Source organism: Urocitellus parryii, chromosome 14 (genome assembly GCF_045843805.1).
Source record: "Urocitellus parryii isolate mUroPar1 chromosome 14, mUroPar1.hap1, whole genome shotgun sequence".
Classification (NCBI taxonomy): domain Eukaryota; kingdom Metazoa; phylum Chordata; class Mammalia; order Rodentia; family Sciuridae; genus Urocitellus; species Urocitellus parryii.
The window spans coordinates 35,755,820-35,773,847 of NC_135544.1; the positions used below are offsets into that span (position 1 = coordinate 35,755,820).

Below are 18,028 nucleotides of genomic sequence, written 5' to 3' on the forward strand. Positions count from 1 at the left end.
TCTAAGTTACCTAGGGCCTCCATAAATTGCTGAGGCTGGCTTTAAATTTCTAATCCTCCTGCCTCACCCTCCCGAGTCATATGCCAGTGTACCCAACTGAAAATACCCTCTTTATATAAATCTTTTTGATCTGCTCCCAAAGCAAAAACTATTTTAATAAACATATACTCTTAGAATAGAAAAATATGTAATTAGTCTCCATAATAAATTATATTATTATTACTTAAATCCTAAGTGAATATCATGTATTGGTTAAGAACTACTCACTTTATAGTAAAAAAACATTTTAGGAAAATATTTCAAAACATTATATTATAATTGATTTATCAAGTCAATTACGACATCAGTATTTACTGAATAAACATGAGATTATTAGTTAATGCTGAAAATAAAATATAATTTATGTACTCTATAAACTTAAGTATACAATAGAAAATACTATTGTGCACACATTAAAGCAAAAGACAGTCTGACAATAGCATAATGATTCATATTTTATTAAAATATAAAATAATCTCCTTATTATTTTGAATACCAATGTATTTGAATAGATCTTAACTCTTTTGAGAGAAAATTAGTTATTGTTTTGGTTCAGATTTTCATATAATGGCAAGAACACATTTCATATGGAAGTTAAATTGCAGGTTCTTGCTTAATAAATAGCATTTATTTTAAACTATGTGGTATTTTAAAAGTTCTAACATCATATCTATCTGTGTGTATGTGTGCTTGCATGAGTGTGTGCATGCATATCTAATTCACCCTAGCTGTCATTGTCATTCTTGTAAACTATGAGCTGCATAAGGACAAGAGTCCTTGATAAATATTATTCAGATTCTGGCAAGGAGCTTGGCACATTCTAAGTATTCTGTAAATAATCATTGAAAAACTACACAGGAAAGATTTTAAACAAATTTAAAACCTCAGAATTCCTTTAACAAAGATTCAACTTAATCTTGGCCTGTGATGATGATCCTGTGATAAAGAGGAGGAAGAAGAGGAGGGATCCCAACATTACCACTTTGAAGTCACCACCATGATTATTCAAATTTTAGACAGAAGCTTAGAGAAGTTAGAAAAATTTCTGATCCAGGACTCATAACTAAAGTCATTTGTTTCTTGAAACTATGTTCTTAGTTCTTCTTCTGTAGTAAAGAATAACCAAGTAGAGAAGTTGACAGTTATTTGAAAAGCATATGTCTTTATTTTTGAAAGGGGGACACTCCTAATTATTAATTATTTTATGGCTTCTAAAAAAGTTTATATTTCCTAATCTTATGTTATCTGATTAGGAAAACATACCTCTGGACACTTTCTTAGTAACATTAGTATTTAATTATAGCTATACAAAATTCAACAAATTGGTCTTTCAACAACAAAATGGAATTTATTATGCTTATGAAAAAGAGTAGTAATTTTATATACAAAAAAAAATTCAATGGTGAAAAAAAACAAATCAGTCGATTATACAAACGAGACCAGGGAAGAACAAAAATTGGAAAATTAAGTGACTCCTTGAGTATCCAGCAACTAGCATAGGCACCGTTATGTCTTAGTGCACACACATATGTTATACTCTACGTTTGTGTTTTTACAATCTTTTGAAGTAAATAGATGAACAAAACTCAATTATCAGGAATATTTCCACTTTTCATATTTGTCAAAGGCATCTTTCTCTGGACCCTTAATTTTTTTCCACACTGACATAATTAAACTGAGAATTGAAAAGATAGCTTGAAAAACTCGGGTCAGAACTTGAGGATAGAGGATGTTTCAACACAAAAAAAACAGATTGTTATTTTAATTTGGCAGCCTATTTATTCCTTTGGATGAAATTAACTACTGAGTTGGACAATTGTCTGTGTAGAGCCAAAAAAGAGGTTAGACATCAGTAATTAAGACCGTTTTCCCTAATTTTAATTAGCCTACAAGTAAATTTTTCTCTCAAACTGTATTATAGTTTTAAGCTTATAAAATCCCTTCAACTTAACCTCTGAACAGTGATTTCTTTTTAATTCCTCTTTATCTCTCTCTGTATCCTTTTATTCAGTGAATTCACCAATATAATCTCTTCCAACCTTTAAAAGCGAAGGACAGTCTTATGTTTCCAGGAATATGTTTTCTTGATATGTAGCTAACTGTTTTCCATCTCACTAGAACATTCTTCAAAGCTCTTGTTCCTACATACATACTTGATACTTGTGGGAAGATCCCGATTGTAGACGTTATCCACACTATAATGGATGATGTTTACCCATGATCACTGATACTACTCATCGTGACCTCTTTCCTCTTTGGAAAACAGGCCAGGGTGGAACTGAGAATGGGAGATATCCCTGGGAGCAGAAGTAATGCTGTCAGGGTTAGGGATAGGAAAACATCAACTCTTCTGCAGTCACTGTTATCTCAAATGATGCCTTATCCTTCACTCTCAGGCCCTGCATGGTCTTCTGTCACAGGAGACAATGCCAGATCTTGCAGTGATTGCAAGAATTCTTGTAAGCAAAACTGTTCCTCATTGTCTGAGCCATCTAAGCCCTTTCCCTCCCATCATATGGGGCCTCCCTCCTTATCCCTCCTTTCCCACTGCCACTCCTCTCCTGCACTCTTGGCTCAGCCACAACCCTCAGGGCCACTTCTGGGACCTGTCTCCATTCAGCTTTTTATATATTTGGTTTCCCAGAGGCAGCTGACCCTGTGACACCTTTTTGAAGCCCTCCTCTCTCTTTTTTGCCTTCCGTATCTTTAACAGCACCCACCCCTGCTCTTCCATGTTCTCTCCCATATGTATTTACCAGTTCATTTGCCTCTTCTCAACCTTTAAATGCTCCTCTGCCCCAGGTTTCTATTCTTAGACACTTTTCATTACAAAGATTCACTAAGTAGTTTCACCAATGTCCAAGACTTCAGTTAACAATGTTTATGACACTTACATGCCTCCTATAGCTCTAGACACATATATCTAACTGCCTAGTAGACAAATCCTTGGGGTTTTATTTGCTGACCTGCACACCTTCCTGCCATTTACACTATTTCAAGGCATAAATAACGCAAATCATAAATTATGTGAATACAAAAGTTAAGGGCTTGGAATGTGGCTTGGTGTTAGAATGCTTGCCTAGCATGTGCAAGGCCCTGAGGTAAATTCCTAGCCCTGCAAAAAAAAAAAAAAGAATAAATAAAAGTTTATAAGTATATTAGAAATTTCTTATAAGTTGCTTTATATATCTACTATAGTATTAGTCCTTAATGTAGGTTCTATAGATGTTCTAAGACATAGGAAAATTGCAGTTTATATAATTCCTCCAGAGTTCCTTCTCATAAAATAGTTATTTTTAGTGCAAAAGATTTCTGCCGTTGCATCATTTCACCAATAAAAGGTTTCATCCAAACCACATGAACAAATGTTATTTTAGAACAAACTGATCAAAATCGTAATTCTGGCATAGATTGCAGTCATACATTGAGACTATCTGTGTATTATAGACAGTATTCTGGAAAATGCATAGTATCTTGAGAATTTGTGTTAATAATAACAACTCTCATCTTTATAGCAAACAATATACACATTGCATTCATATACATTAGGTTATACAATCTTTATAATAATCCCATGAAGTAATGCATCAGGATTGTTATCCTTGGTTTACTGATTATTAAGGGAAAATACAGCAGAAAAAAAGTTGAATTACTTTTCCAAATTCAAAAATTTATGTGTGGGAGCTAATAAAAGTATCCTGCCTGTGTATAACCCTGTGCCAATTTCTCCTGAAACCTGTTGTCCTTATGCTTATAAAGTCATTGAATTTTTTAATGAATATGTAATGAATACAATTCAAATGAATAAAATGTGATGCTTTTTAAGATTTAGGTATTTCCACTTATTATATTTATTTTTAAAACTTTTTTTTAGTTATAAATGTACACAACACCTTTATTTAGTATATTTTTTATGTAGTGCTGGAGATTAAACCCAGTGCTTCACACATGCTAGGCAAGCGCCTACCACTGAGCCACAACCTCAGCCCCTTATTATACTTTTTTTAAAAAATGGTATGTAAAAACAAAAGTTGCACATATGAATGCTGTGCCATGTTATGTTTTAATAAAAGTACACATTGTGTAATCATGTTAAACTATCTATCTCCTCATATATCATTTCTTTATGGCAAAAACATTCAAAACTCCCTTTCTAGCTTTTTGAGATAAACAATACACTGCCACTATCTATAGTCACTTCACTATACCATGAAACGCCATGACTTGTTGCTCCTACCTAACTGTAACTTAATCCCATTGATGGGCTTTTCCTTATTCCTCCCTCTCCCCTCTCTTCCCCAGTCTCTGGTAATCAATGAGCTCAGCTATTTTATATTCCACAGATATGTGGAATCATTTGGTACTTGTCCTTCTGCTTAGCTTATTTCCCTTATCATGATCTCCATTCCATCTATGTTGTAGCAAATGACAGTCTTTCCTTATGTCATATTCTTTTAAAAAGTCTCCCTACTGGTGTGGACAAAATTGACAACCAGTTATGTCCCTTTAGTATTTTCAATGATCCTCAACTGATAGTATGAAATTATAGCAAGGAGCCAAGTTTCAAGACCCCTTCGGTATATATCCTCTGTTTAGCACTGCTCAGACTGCCATTGAAGCACCAAATAATACCTGGCTTAACTATCCTTACATTACTACAAATTGATCTCCTCAAGCATTTATGGACATGATTTCCCTTTTACCATTTTTTACTGATAATGATTTAGAATTTCAGAATCTTAGAAATTTAAGTCCACTAGTTTTACTTAATAATTAGTGTGTTCACTTAAAAACTTTTGGGTGTTTTTGTTGTTAGAATTCTTTCTTCTTTGGAGAACAAGTGATGTTCCTATAAATAAGACTGAACTTTAAGACTCTAATCTGGAATCATATAAATTCCCTGCCTTATTGTAAGCTGATTTTCATAAGACCTTTGTCAAGATTTCAGAAACACAGCTTTATTTAATAATAAATGTGCTTGTTTTTCTTTTAAACATAATAAATTCAATAAGAGATCTGAGACACGTAAATCTACTTGGAGGGAGAAATTTAATATGGAATGAAAATTAATTTTACATCTATGTAGTTTATGTCTGTGTGTTCAGTTTACATAAAATAGGACTTAGCCAGGCATTTCTAGGTAGTGTGGCCAATAACTTTGCTCTTAAATCACAAAGATATTTACTAAAGTTGATTTGTGCCATTTTTTTTAAATCCCTAGAATATTTTGAACTTGGATATTGAATAATCTTGGATTCTGGAATAATTTTTTGCCTTGAACATATTCATTGGTCTGTCACATCTCTGCTTTATAATAATTAATTGGTTATCATAATTCTAATATGCTTCATAACTAGTAGTAACATGAGATAAACCTATGAACTACTTATTATTCTGATAAAAGATACTTTTTAGGAGCAAAACAATTTGTACTTTGTAATCATAAAAAGCAGTAGTGGTGTCCTGCATGCTATGCAGTACCACCTAATCATAAGGAACTAATCTCACTCTTTTTTTGGACACCAACATTTACCATAAAAGTGCTTTATAGCAATCTATATAATTTTTTCTTCTTTTTGTCCCTTCTTTGTAGTTGTTTGAAATTACAGTGCCTCTCTCTCAAGGCCCCAAACCAGTAACAATCAGTTTTGCCAATCACACTTCCTGCCGATGCATGTCTAAACTGGATGTTTACAGACAAGTTCACTCAATTATTAGACGTTCCCTGCCAGCAACATTACCACAGTGAGTATGAATTAAATCTATTTTTTTGCATCCTCTACTAATATAAAATTATTTTTAAGCGAACCCAAGTTTATTAAAAGAAGTTTTTGTGAAATTTGCTATACTCTGCATCAAATACAAAACAAAGACAAAATTTTCTATAGTATGCTCTGAAAATAAAATTAAGTAGAAACAGGGGATCCCATTTTATAGGCAAAATAGTTCACAAAATAAAGAAATAGTTCCATAGAGTAACATGCATCCCACAATTGTTCATTCTAAGAGTAAGGTAGCTGAACTGATTTAATGTTCATGAAATCAAATGCACTAATTCATAAATGATGTTAAAATTCAAATCATTTAATCCTTGATAAGACTTATGTCCAAAGCAAAGGATAATTATAAAAAATAAGTGAACATCTATTTGCATTCAGTTACCTTTTTTATAATTTCTTATATATAGTTATAATTTAATTGAAATATGTAATTCCAATTTCTTATTCCAGGAAAGATTGACTAAAATAGTGCTGGATTAATTGAAAGAATTTTTTCATCATTTTGTTCAAATTAACATTCAGACTATTATTTATTATTCAAGTTACCTTCCATCTTATTTTTAAATTTGGCAAATAGCAGTATTTCATCATAAGAAGGATCTGGATAGAGCATCACTCCTGACTCTGTGAATAGTTTATGTTGAATCAATATGCACTGCCATTTGAAACCTAGAAACTCTCCACCCCAAAATAGGAATGTGGCTCTTTGTACTTTAGGATTTCCAGTGCATGGGGAACATGCATATAAATGAAACTTACATATTTCTGACATTGGTAACAAAAGGATAAGTACATCAGTGGACAAACACATGTATTACAAATAATCTCAGAAAACCTTTCACCGTAGGTGACTCAACAGCAATCATAATATGCTAAGAGGAATCTTCCCCACTGAATCTCTTTACAGTTCTTAGTGTGCCAGATAATAGGCCCTGTCTAGGGAAACTTTGGGATAGCTTCATTTGATTGACAGATATTTGTCCTCCTTGACATGTAAGAAAAGATCTTATAGATCTTTTAGATCTTATATTTGTGAATAAATTCATGCTGATACAAGCAGGAACCACTACCACCTGAATTAAAGCAGATGTTTTATATGTGATTTCATCCTTGAAATCCTAAGACTTCTGTTTAATTGTCTTGGCCCTATTTCCCTTGGCAGCTCATTCATTCTGAGAGCTTGGGCCTTTATCTTTGTGCTCATGTTTTCCAAAGTTGCATTTGAAGCTCTGGCCATATTCTTGATTTGTATAACTTTATCTAAACTTACCTTACATTGCTGTATAGTTATACGAGCTGCAAGTACAAAATTAAAGATTTATTAAATTCCTTTTATTTCTCTGTTATTCATAGCAGTGTTCTCTCTCATATTCATTGAGGTCTTGAAATACACTCTTGTCATTAGTGACTTCTTTTATCCCTCCAAACATGATTGATTATTTTGAAGGGAAACATATATCATTTTCATTGCTTTCATCCTGCATCCACTTTCTTCTGCCGGTATGTCTAATTTAATGCAGCAGTGTTGTTACCAGTTTTTAGTGCTAAGACTTTCTCCCGTTCTTATATGATACCATAAGTAAACTTTTAAAGGCATTGTTTCATTCATCTGACCAGAAACAGTGATTGTCCACTACTCAAAGAATTGAACTCAAATTTTGCACCATCCTTTCCTGCTAAAGGCCTTTCCTCCTCATTTTGTCTTCCGTTATTCACCAAGTCTGTGTTTCACAAAGTCCTATTCCCTGAATACCAAGCTCATTTCCTGCTCTGTATCTTGTTTCTATTCTGGCCCTGGCTTCAAATGAGTCCCCTTTCTTTTCTGCCTTTCCAAAGCCCAATCTGTTTTGCAGAGTTCAGGTCAAGGTCTTTTCTCCTGCATTTGTCTCATCAAAATACCACAGCCACCTTTGCTTCTTGAATATCCATAGCAATTACTGGATTTACTTTGTCCTCACATGACTGTATCAGGGTCTATGAATGTTGCATGGGAAACTGGATTGTGAGAACCTTTCAGGTAGGTTTATATCCCACTAATAACCTGATAATTAATACTCAGGAATAACTGAGTCATGGCAGTGTTCTGAGACCTTTACATACATGATCTCTCAAAAATTATCTGTCAGTAGTATCATCTTATTTGACAGATGAAACAGGCAGCACACTTCAAAGCTGTGAAATTAACAGTGTTCTATATTGACCAATAAATGCTTGTTAGCTGAAAAAAAACTTATTTGTCTATATTCATTTTAAGCATTGAGCAAGTGTTACTCATGCTTTCATCATCATTTGTTCATATAACTACTATGCTAGGCACTATTTGAGATCAAGAAGAGACAGAAAGTTATAGCAAGAAGACTCTAGAGTAAGCCAGATAGAAATCAGAAATCAGGTCTGCCACTAATTGGCTTTTGATGACTGGTAGGTTTTTCATATCTCTGAACTACAGATTGTCGATGTAAAAGTGTAGCGAGGATTGAGTGAAATACTGAATGCTTATGCAGTGCTTAGCGTAGTGTCTGGCATCCAAATGGCAGTCATAAAGAGCAGATTTATTGTAATCATTATGATCCAGGTCTGATTTATCTCCTGGTTCCTGTGTTTTCGTGTGTGTATGTGTGTGTGTGTGTGTGTGTGTGTGTGTGTGTGTGTTTGTGTGTTTAGCACCACCTACAGTAAGAAATACATGTAATATTACAAGTATGTAGATAAATCTGTACATGTGTATAAATATATACATATGCAAACAAGTATTTTATATGTATGTAACATATATAGTATATAATGTTTTAAAATAGATAACTATCTAATTGTACATGTAGTTAGTTACATAAATATAAAATTACATTGTTTGAAATTATTTTCCCTTATTGTGATATTGCTCAACCTTTTTCATAATGAGCCCCTAAGGATTCTTTTTTGATTTTTTTGAATTTTTTAGAATTTTTTCCTAATAGTTCCACCATTAAATTTTTATTATTTTTATTTTTTTTTTTTAAAGAGAGAGAGAGAGAAAGAGAAAGAAAGAAAGAGAGAGAATTTTTTTAATATTTATTTTTTAGTTTTCGGCGGACACAACATCTTTGTTGTATGTGGTGCTGAGGATCGAATCTGGGCCACACACATGCTAGTCGAGCGCGCTACCACTTGAGCCACATCCCCAGCCCCACCACCATTAAATTTTTAAAACCACAAAAATACTATATATCTCTTTGTGTACTGTATGATATCTGTGTTTTATATATAAGAAGGAAGTATCAAACTTACTTTTGATTCAGTCTAAATTTAAAATGACAAAATAAAAATCTTCAGCTAAAAGTTAAATTAAAATTTTCAAATCTATTAATAGATTGTGTAACTTCATAACTAATTTACCAAGAAACATTAAGGTCATATCAAATTACATGTGCAAAGTAGCAAATGATATAAGTATATAATACAAATACAATTTTTAAAATATTTAAAATCATTAATTTTCTAGAAGAAGTAAAATAATCTTAAAACTAATTACTCTTTAAAAATCATTCTAGTGAACTTAACTTTTAATTTTGCTTGATCTGAGAAAACAACTAACTTAGCTGGTGGACATTAACTTAGATATTGTCAAACTTTTTCTAATGATATTGTGCATAACTTTGTAGAATTAATAATAAAATATGAACTGTTTTGACTTCCAAATTCAAGACACACTTGAAGGCACAAAGGACTAAGCACAAGCAATACCCACAAGGCAGCCAATGGCAGACAGTGGCACACACAGGTACTTCCCACTGTATGGCTTTGGGATTGTGTAGTTGGTCAAGAGAAAGTTCTCCAACAACAGTCATCTATTTACTATCATTTTGCAGTTTTCTCCCCATACACTTGGGTATCTGTCTTGCAATGCCAATGCTACTTATGCAATAGCCAATGAAATCCAATGTAAATTAAATACTAAGGAATAGTTTGGGGAGACCAAAATTCATTGTAATCTCAAGGTTTCCATTCCCCCTATGCCTGATTTTTATCCCTAGGGATTCCACTCTCATTATGAGTGCCTACTTTATTACCCATAATTCATCCAAATATTTTTATCTTGTTTCACTTTTTAAAATAGTGCCCTCATTCAATTGTGAACTGTAGCCCACAATTTAATTTTTAAAAAGCACCATAATAATGTATTTACAATGAGTATATAATAGCTGTCTATAAAATCCTAACCTTGGTTAAGAGTTAAGAAGAAAAGCCACACAATTAATTGTACACAGTCTTTATTTTCAGTAATAAGGAGTAACCCAAATGTCTATAAAAATGAATAGATAAACAAATTACAGTATATCCATATAGTAGAACATTGCTAAGCAATAAAAAAAGAATGAACTGTTGACATGCATAATATGGACCTCAATTATATGAAGTTTAGTGAAATAAGATAGACTAAAAGGAGTATATGCTATGTGATTTAAATTACATGAAATGCTAGAAAAGACAAATATAATGTAGGTTGACAGAAATTCAGTGGGTATGACTAGGATAGTGGGTATGACTAGAAGGTGCAAGGAACATTGAGGGCTGATAGAAGTGTTCTGTATTTTGATTGTGACCATCGTTATATGGCTACATGAATTTAATTAAACTGTGAAATTAAAATTGGAGCATTTTAATATGTAAGAATTATTTATCAAAAATAAATTTGATTTTTAAAAACCAAGAGGAACTCCCCCACACTTTTGGTACCAGGAATGGAACCCAGGGGTGCTTAACCACTGAGGAACATCCCAAGCCCTTTTTGTTTTTTTTTTTTTGAGACAGGGTCTCATTAAGTTGGTTAGGACTTTGCTAAGCTGCTGAGGCTGACTTCAAATTTGCAGTCTTCCTGTCTCAGCCTCCTGAGATGCTGGGATCACAGGCATGTACCACTGCACCCAGCAAAAGTCCCCTTTTATTAACTATAATTTTGAAATTAATTTAGGCTTACATTATAGATTTTGTAAAATCTTCATATCAAACATATTTAAGACATTAAGTCAAATCTTTAAGACTCTTGGGATTCCTTTGGTGTGTGTAGGGTTTCCGAGAAGTCCCTTCTGTAGTGTTTGAAATTCCATGCTGTATAGACTGAGTCCTAGTTCTGCAACATCCTTTGCTCTTAACCGCCATTGTCAGGAGGAAGACAAAACATGCCTTTTCAAGTGTATGGAATATTAATTGCATTATTATGAAATTAAATGAGTAGCACAACTTTTGTTTTGCATTATTTATGAAGCAAAATTATATAATTAAAAGAATCATTTATAAAATTAGTTAATCATATATTTGTAGAGTCACTGAAATAGACAAATATACTAGCTACTGTGAGAAAACTAAGATGTGTTGGTCTGCCTTCCTCTAATTTCAGAGCACTCCCAGTCAAAGAGGGATGATAAGTATTATATTTATGTTATAACTGTTGTATTTTGCCTAATATTGGTAAGCACCAAGCTTCTTCCACATATCGTCTCATGTTCATATAAGTCCTGGAAGTGGCTTCATGCATGATACACACCACAGTGCACATTTTAAGTGCATAGACACTGTAGCAACTCACTGTTTGGACAATTCATTCTTGGATTACTAGATCTTCAGATTTTAATAAGTTCTATAACCCTTTTTGTGACTAAACTTTATTCACCTATAAAACTGCATATAATTACAAATATTATATATAACATTATACATATATATATTAATATTCATATGGAGATTCTCACAAGTAATTCTCTTTCCAATTCTTTCCTCGTGTTTTTCTTTGAATAGAATTCCATGTATTTCCATGGCCCCTTCCACACAGACTCTCCTTTTAAGAGGGAGCCATGTGTAATTAAGCAGTAATATCCTGAATTTTTCTACTTAATAGAAGTAGTATTCATTTGTTCATTAGATATTTATGTTGAGTCTTCCATCCTTCTAACTAGGAACTGCTGGGTCTTGAAAAATGAATAATGCCAAAGTACAAACACACAGATATTTCTAGCATAATCAGTGTGTAAAACCCTAGGCTGTGTTTCATTCAGTCATTCAACATGCAATGTTTGGGAGCCTGCTGGAGGATAATGGTGTGCAAGACTGTAGAAATGGAAAATAGAAAGGTAAGATGGCCACTCAGGAATCCCACACACAACTCAGCCATATAAACATACAACTGAAATGAGTGAGGTAAAGGAAGCATGCTGGATTTGCTACCATAGTAAAATGAGAGAGAGAGGATGTACCTGAGTGTAAAGAGGTCTTCACCATCCCATATGCCACTCTGAGGGCATGCCTTTCCTTCAAGTCTTGTGAGAACTGCTAAAAAATACATGTCAGAGTGTGGAATCTGCACTTTACTATTTGAAAAAGGACAACCTGCTAACAGTGTGATATATGGATTAGAGGGAACTAAACAGGAAATAGGAAAATTAGTGAGGAAACTTTTAAAATAATACAAGAGAGAAGTAATAAAGACATGGGCCTAGCCAGTTGGATTGAGGATGAAAAGACATTTCAAATGTAAGAGAGCCTGTGACTTAGGAGCTACATATGGGGAGTACTCAAAGGGCATAAGCTGAGAATGAAGCCATATAGGTGACATTCAAAATAACAGGGGACACAACTCACCAGTAGCAGTAGGAAAAAACAGTTTGAAAAAAAAGAATTAAGTTGTTACATGCATAGTTTGAGTGCTTGCAGTATCTGTAAGAAATCTGAATGGTAGAGGGGAATAGAGGAAGTAAGAAAAGAGGAACAGCGGCAGAGGAAGCTATGAGAAAATCAATATTTAAGAAATAGAAGCAGTGTTCTATGCAGGAGACTGAGAAAGAGTGATAGGAGACTGAGAAAGAGCAGACAGGATAAAGACTGGGAAAGAAGATCCTATGAAAGCCAATTGAGGCAAAAAAGCTAGACTATCCGTGAAGGAGGAAGTGGTGAGAGGGGTCAGATATTCAGAAAGTTCAAGAAGGACAAGGACCATCTCCATTAGTTGAAGGGCATGAAATGCAGATGATGTTTGCTTATTAATAACCTGCCACACTAGGTTCAGAGAGGAAGAATGCATTTTGGGAAAAAGGCAAAGTAGAGGGGCAGAGATAAATTTCTATTTATTCCTATTACATAATTAACTGTATCAGAGGGAGAAAGTAAATATCCCCCAACAACACACAACTAAAAAAGTAGCAAAGCAGAGATTCAAACTAAATTTTTTTTACATATAATCCACTTTTGGGGGAGATTTGGTCATTACTGCATTTTTAACTTCTTTAAATTAAAAAAAAGTGAACATATAGGAAAGTACAAAAAGACAAAAAAAAGCATCATTACATCTGAAATTGAAATTTTAAGAAATATTTCATCATATTTATGTGCTCTATATGTATAATATGAATTGTAATGCATTCTACATATGTAATAAATTAGAATAAAACTTTTTAAAAGAGAAATATTCCTCATATTTATTTAACATATAACCCAAACCCCAAATCATCATTCATCTATTCCCAGAAGTCACCCCTAAACTGAAATAATATTACACTCCTTCTTTCTTTTCTGTGTTTATGACAGAGGAGTGAATTATCTTAACACAAGAGATTATACAATAGGGACTTGCATGTTCCAAATTATATGCTAAAATATCTCCATTATTTTTCTTCTCTTGACATTATGTTTTGGAGATGTAATCATATTGCTATTTGTAGATCTAGTTTGTTCATTTGGTGGCTATTAATATTCCATTAACTAAATAATTATTTATTTATTTATTTATTTTTGCTATGAGAATATACTGTACAGAAGTCTGTCTGCTGCACATTAAAAGAGTGCAGTCAAAGGAGAGAGGGGACAATAGATAGATAGACATATCACATAGGAATAGGAGACAAGTGCCTTGAAACTAATGATGGTAAATTTATTGATGGGTTCATTGGTTAGCATGGACAATGTGACTAAAAACATAAGAAAATAATACATTCTAAGGACAATTAACAGGAAAGCATAATATAATTGAGTTTTAAAGTGCAAAATCAAAAGGGTGTTAAATTTTAAAAGGCTAAGACTATGTTTCTGAAGCTTTGAGCACCAGCCTGGGAAATTTAACTTTTTTTGCAGATGATTTGGTAGCTTAGGAAGTTTTGCAGGTGGAGGAGAGACAAGACAAGTTTCAGCACAGCTACAGTGTCTTGGATTGTTTTTAACAATCCAACTTACTGATATAAAAACAGAAGACATGTTATTTCAACTTGATAATGAATTAGGTCTGTCTCTAGGGAAGAGTCATATTGGTGAGAAAGAGAAAAGGAAGGGGTAAAGAAAGATGAGGAAAATGGGTAAATCTGTCCTGAAGGTTAATTGGTGGTTTTGTTTACTGATTTTCATTTTCTTATAACAATGTGCACACTATTTACTAAAATTATAAGTAAAAACTATTTGCTTATAAGAAGTTATACTGACTGGGGTTTAAGGAAACCATTGTTCTTATAAGGTTGCATCTCTCTTCCCAGAACTAGAGTGGATTTATAGCCAACCTTAGGTTTGGAACTGAGTGTTCAGTGTCTGTCAATCTGTAAAGCGTTCTCATTCCAAATGCTTAGAAGCTTGAATATCCATGAGTTTTCCTTTGCCCATTTCAATTTTCCATTCTTTCAATTTGAAGATGATACAGTATTGTTTTTCTTAAAATAGAAATGAACAGAATAGCTTGATAACATTAATTTACTGAGGCATATCAGAACACAAATGTAGAAAGAACAGAGCTGCCATAACTAAATCAGGAGATGGCCCCACTCCTGTTGAGCAGAAACAATTTCACTTCCAGCACTTTGTAATGTACATTTAATTCTGGTCCTAAAATATTCTCGTTGCAAATTTAAAATCCCTAAGTTCATGTGCAGTTATTTGTGAAATCTTACTTGGTGTCTGTTCATCTTCTTTTCCACAAAGCTCTTTTTGTAAATATTGTCTCACACTTATCAATCCTCTGATATAAATAGATTTACCAGTGGAACTCATGCAAGAGATTTTAGACCCTGAAGCATTATATTGTTTTGTAATTGCAATGTAGTGTGCCTACCTTTGGCTTGTCTGGTTTCTACCTTCAAAAGATGATCATTAAGGTCTCAACAGTCCTATGGCTTGCTGATAGACTGGAGAAAGAACAACAAAGTTCGGGGAAACTGGGAGCAGTGAGTCTATAATGGTGTGCACAGGAATTCGCTGTACTTTCCACTCAATTTTTCCATAAATCTGAAACTGCTCAAAAAATAATGTCTACTAAAATATTTAGAAAACGACTGCTGGAATTTGTCTAATAATATATTCACCATTTTTATTGACATTTTGCATTAGTTTAGTATTTTTTTACTGTTAATGAGCCAATACTGATATGATCACATTAAAGTTCCTTATTTTGTTATGCATTCTATAAATTTTGGACAAATGTCTAATAATGTAAATACACCCTCAAGGTATCATAAAGAATCAGTTCACTATTGTAAAAATCCTGCATTCACCTCTTCATTTCTCCTCTGCCCATATTCCTGGCATCCGCCAGTTATTTAAATGTCAGGTCAACACTCGGATGCCCTCTAATGCTTTTGTTGTCATTTCAGGTTTGTTTTCCTCTTCATGAGGTGTGGCTTTGATGTAGTAAAGACAACTCTGCTGGTCTAAAACTGTTACCTTGAATTAAAATGCAGAAATAAAAACTAACAAGCTGATAATACAGCAATTACTAGATTTATTTGTTTCAACCAAATAACACTTCTCTTAACCTTATATATTTAAGCAAATAAAAAAATAGCAGAAAAATATAGGCTTTGATATTTGTCCTGCTCTCCTTGTTCTCCCATGCCCCAGTTTTGGTGGCCATCCAGTTCAGGACTCAGGCAGCTCTGTACTTGACAAATTGGTGACCCCACAGTGACTCATGTTTTGTATCCAAGTTTCAGACAGTGGGTAAGCTTCTCAGTGGCAGCTTCCTGCTTGAAAACAGTCATTTAGAATCATACAAAAAGGAAAATATTAGATATACCAATCAACTTTTTAAAACTAGTGTAACTTTTTCATTAGACATTTTAGTATTAAGTCTAGTGAAATTGCTAAAAACAGAATTTTCATAATTAGTCTTAACCCCCATCTCTTCCTTTTAATCCAAACAAGCCCAGCTCTGTCCACCATTTTTTCTGTTCATAGACTAATGATACACAGCTAACAGTAGCATAAACATATAAGCACAAGTTCCTTAAAATTAATAAAAATAAATGCAAGTCAAGAAAAGTATATGCATTTTATTTTGATAAATTTCTGTTAAAATTGTACCTTTTTATTTTTAACTATTTATACAGAACTTCAAGATTAATGTATTTCTGATTTCTATGCCTAGTACCAAAACTGGTTTTGTTGTGGTTCTTTAGTTTGGTTTGGTGCTAGGGATTGAACCCAAGACTTCATGCATGTGAAGCACATGCTCTACCACTGAGGTACTAAACCTAAAGCCCCTAATTAAAGGCAACTTTTGCTTAACTACTTTCTATTCACTGATAATGAAAATTGTAAAAATATAAGCAAATCAGTATGTGTTTAAAAGCCATGCATAACAAATTCAAAATGTACAGAATAATTCAAAGACATTTTGAACAAAGCTGTTGTTCCCTATATGTGTTTTCTTGATGAAATACAGAGCATCTTTTTAATATCCTATTAGATTGATGTGAGGATGCTTTGAAGGAGGTTGTCAGAGCTCAAGAGTAGTAGCTGCTTTCAAAAATGGTTTCATTAATGTTAATGGATTACATCCCACATTTCATAAGCTTTAGGGTAGTATAGCTACTTGAGGATCATAACTGGATTATAGTGACACCCAGTCAGTAAAATTTTAATCTGTTGGGTTCTTATGAAAATACATTATTAAAAGAACCACAATAGAAAGTACTTGATTAATAACACAGTTCATATCCAGAGAAATCATTTTCTTATTGAAGTCATTATGTGTTACAGGTTAAATTCATATTAAATTTATGTTACCATTCATTTTGATGATCTAACAATGTATGTTAAGGAGCAATTTAGTAACATAGATCAATAAGTAGTTTAACATAAATCAACTTGCAGTTAATATTTTAAATTAGAAATATTAAAAAGATCTTGCCACATCCTGTTAATGCTATTACATAATGTAATGCTTTGTCAAATAAGCCAACACAGAAAGACCAATATTACATGATATTGTTTATATATGAATTTAAAAGAGTAAACCTTATTTCCTTTAGAGAAAAAAATAATTAAAGAGTGGTTACCAGGGTTCAGAGAATGGGAAAAATAAGGAGATATTAATCAGTAGGTACAAACTTGCAATTAGCTATAAGACAAATAAGCTCTAGAAGCCAGTTATCACCCACATGATAATGACAGGTAATAATAATGTGTTGATAATAAAATTTGCTAAAGGAGTAGATCTCATTCTCATCCTCCAAAATAAAAAGGCAAATATATAAGGTGATAAGTATATTAATGACCTCGTTTGTGGTCATCATTTCACACTGTATATACATGTCAAACCATCACTTCAGTACATACAATTTGTCAATTGTGCTTCAACAAAGTTGGAAAAAACATATTCATTTAAAAGGAACTATATTGCAAAAATTATAGTTGTTTCAAAAAGAGTAACGTTCCAGCTCAGTGTTAATCAGTGCCAATCAAAAGGTGGTAGTGTGTTTTTATTCCTTAGATGTGGATTTGGGGAGCCAGAGAATCCAAGTATCTAAAAACCCCAGTGACAAAAGTAGAGAATATGAAAGTCATAAAAATATCATGCAAGAAATAGTCTACTGCAAGGTTCAAAGGATAAACACTAGCAATTATTATCCAACATTTAGAAAATGATCTAACAAAAGAGAGATAAATGGCAAAATAAGATTGACTTTATTATTGAATGCATTGTTCTCCATGTTGAGAAATACATATACCCTTAAATTCTTGTCCTCTGATTTTAATCAGCAAAATCAGTAGCTACCAAACCAAAGTTGAATAAAGTTTTGAGATAATTACTGAGATAAGTCTTCTAATAGTAACTTATCCTTCATAAAAATCACAATCATGTTTCAGAGGGAAGAAATACAAAAGTTTATTTGTTAACATGATTTTCAGCATAGATCTACTTAGCAAATAGTTGTGCAACCCTTTGCTTTGCAAACAAAAATGCATCTTTGAGTCAGTAT

General features: G+C 33.0%; 1 protein-coding gene across 1 annotated transcript in view; it reads left to right on the top strand.

The window, feature by feature from the left end:
* Positions 1–18,028, top strand: part of Vegfc (vascular endothelial growth factor C) — a 116,676-nt gene that overhangs the window by 89,438 nt on the left and 9,210 nt on the right. Inside the window, exon 4 of the mRNA XM_026415223.2 lies at positions 5,633–5,784. Coding sequence (XP_026271008.1) covers positions 5,633–5,784 — 152 coding nt within the window. The remainder of the gene's footprint in view (positions 1–5,632; positions 5,785–18,028) is intronic.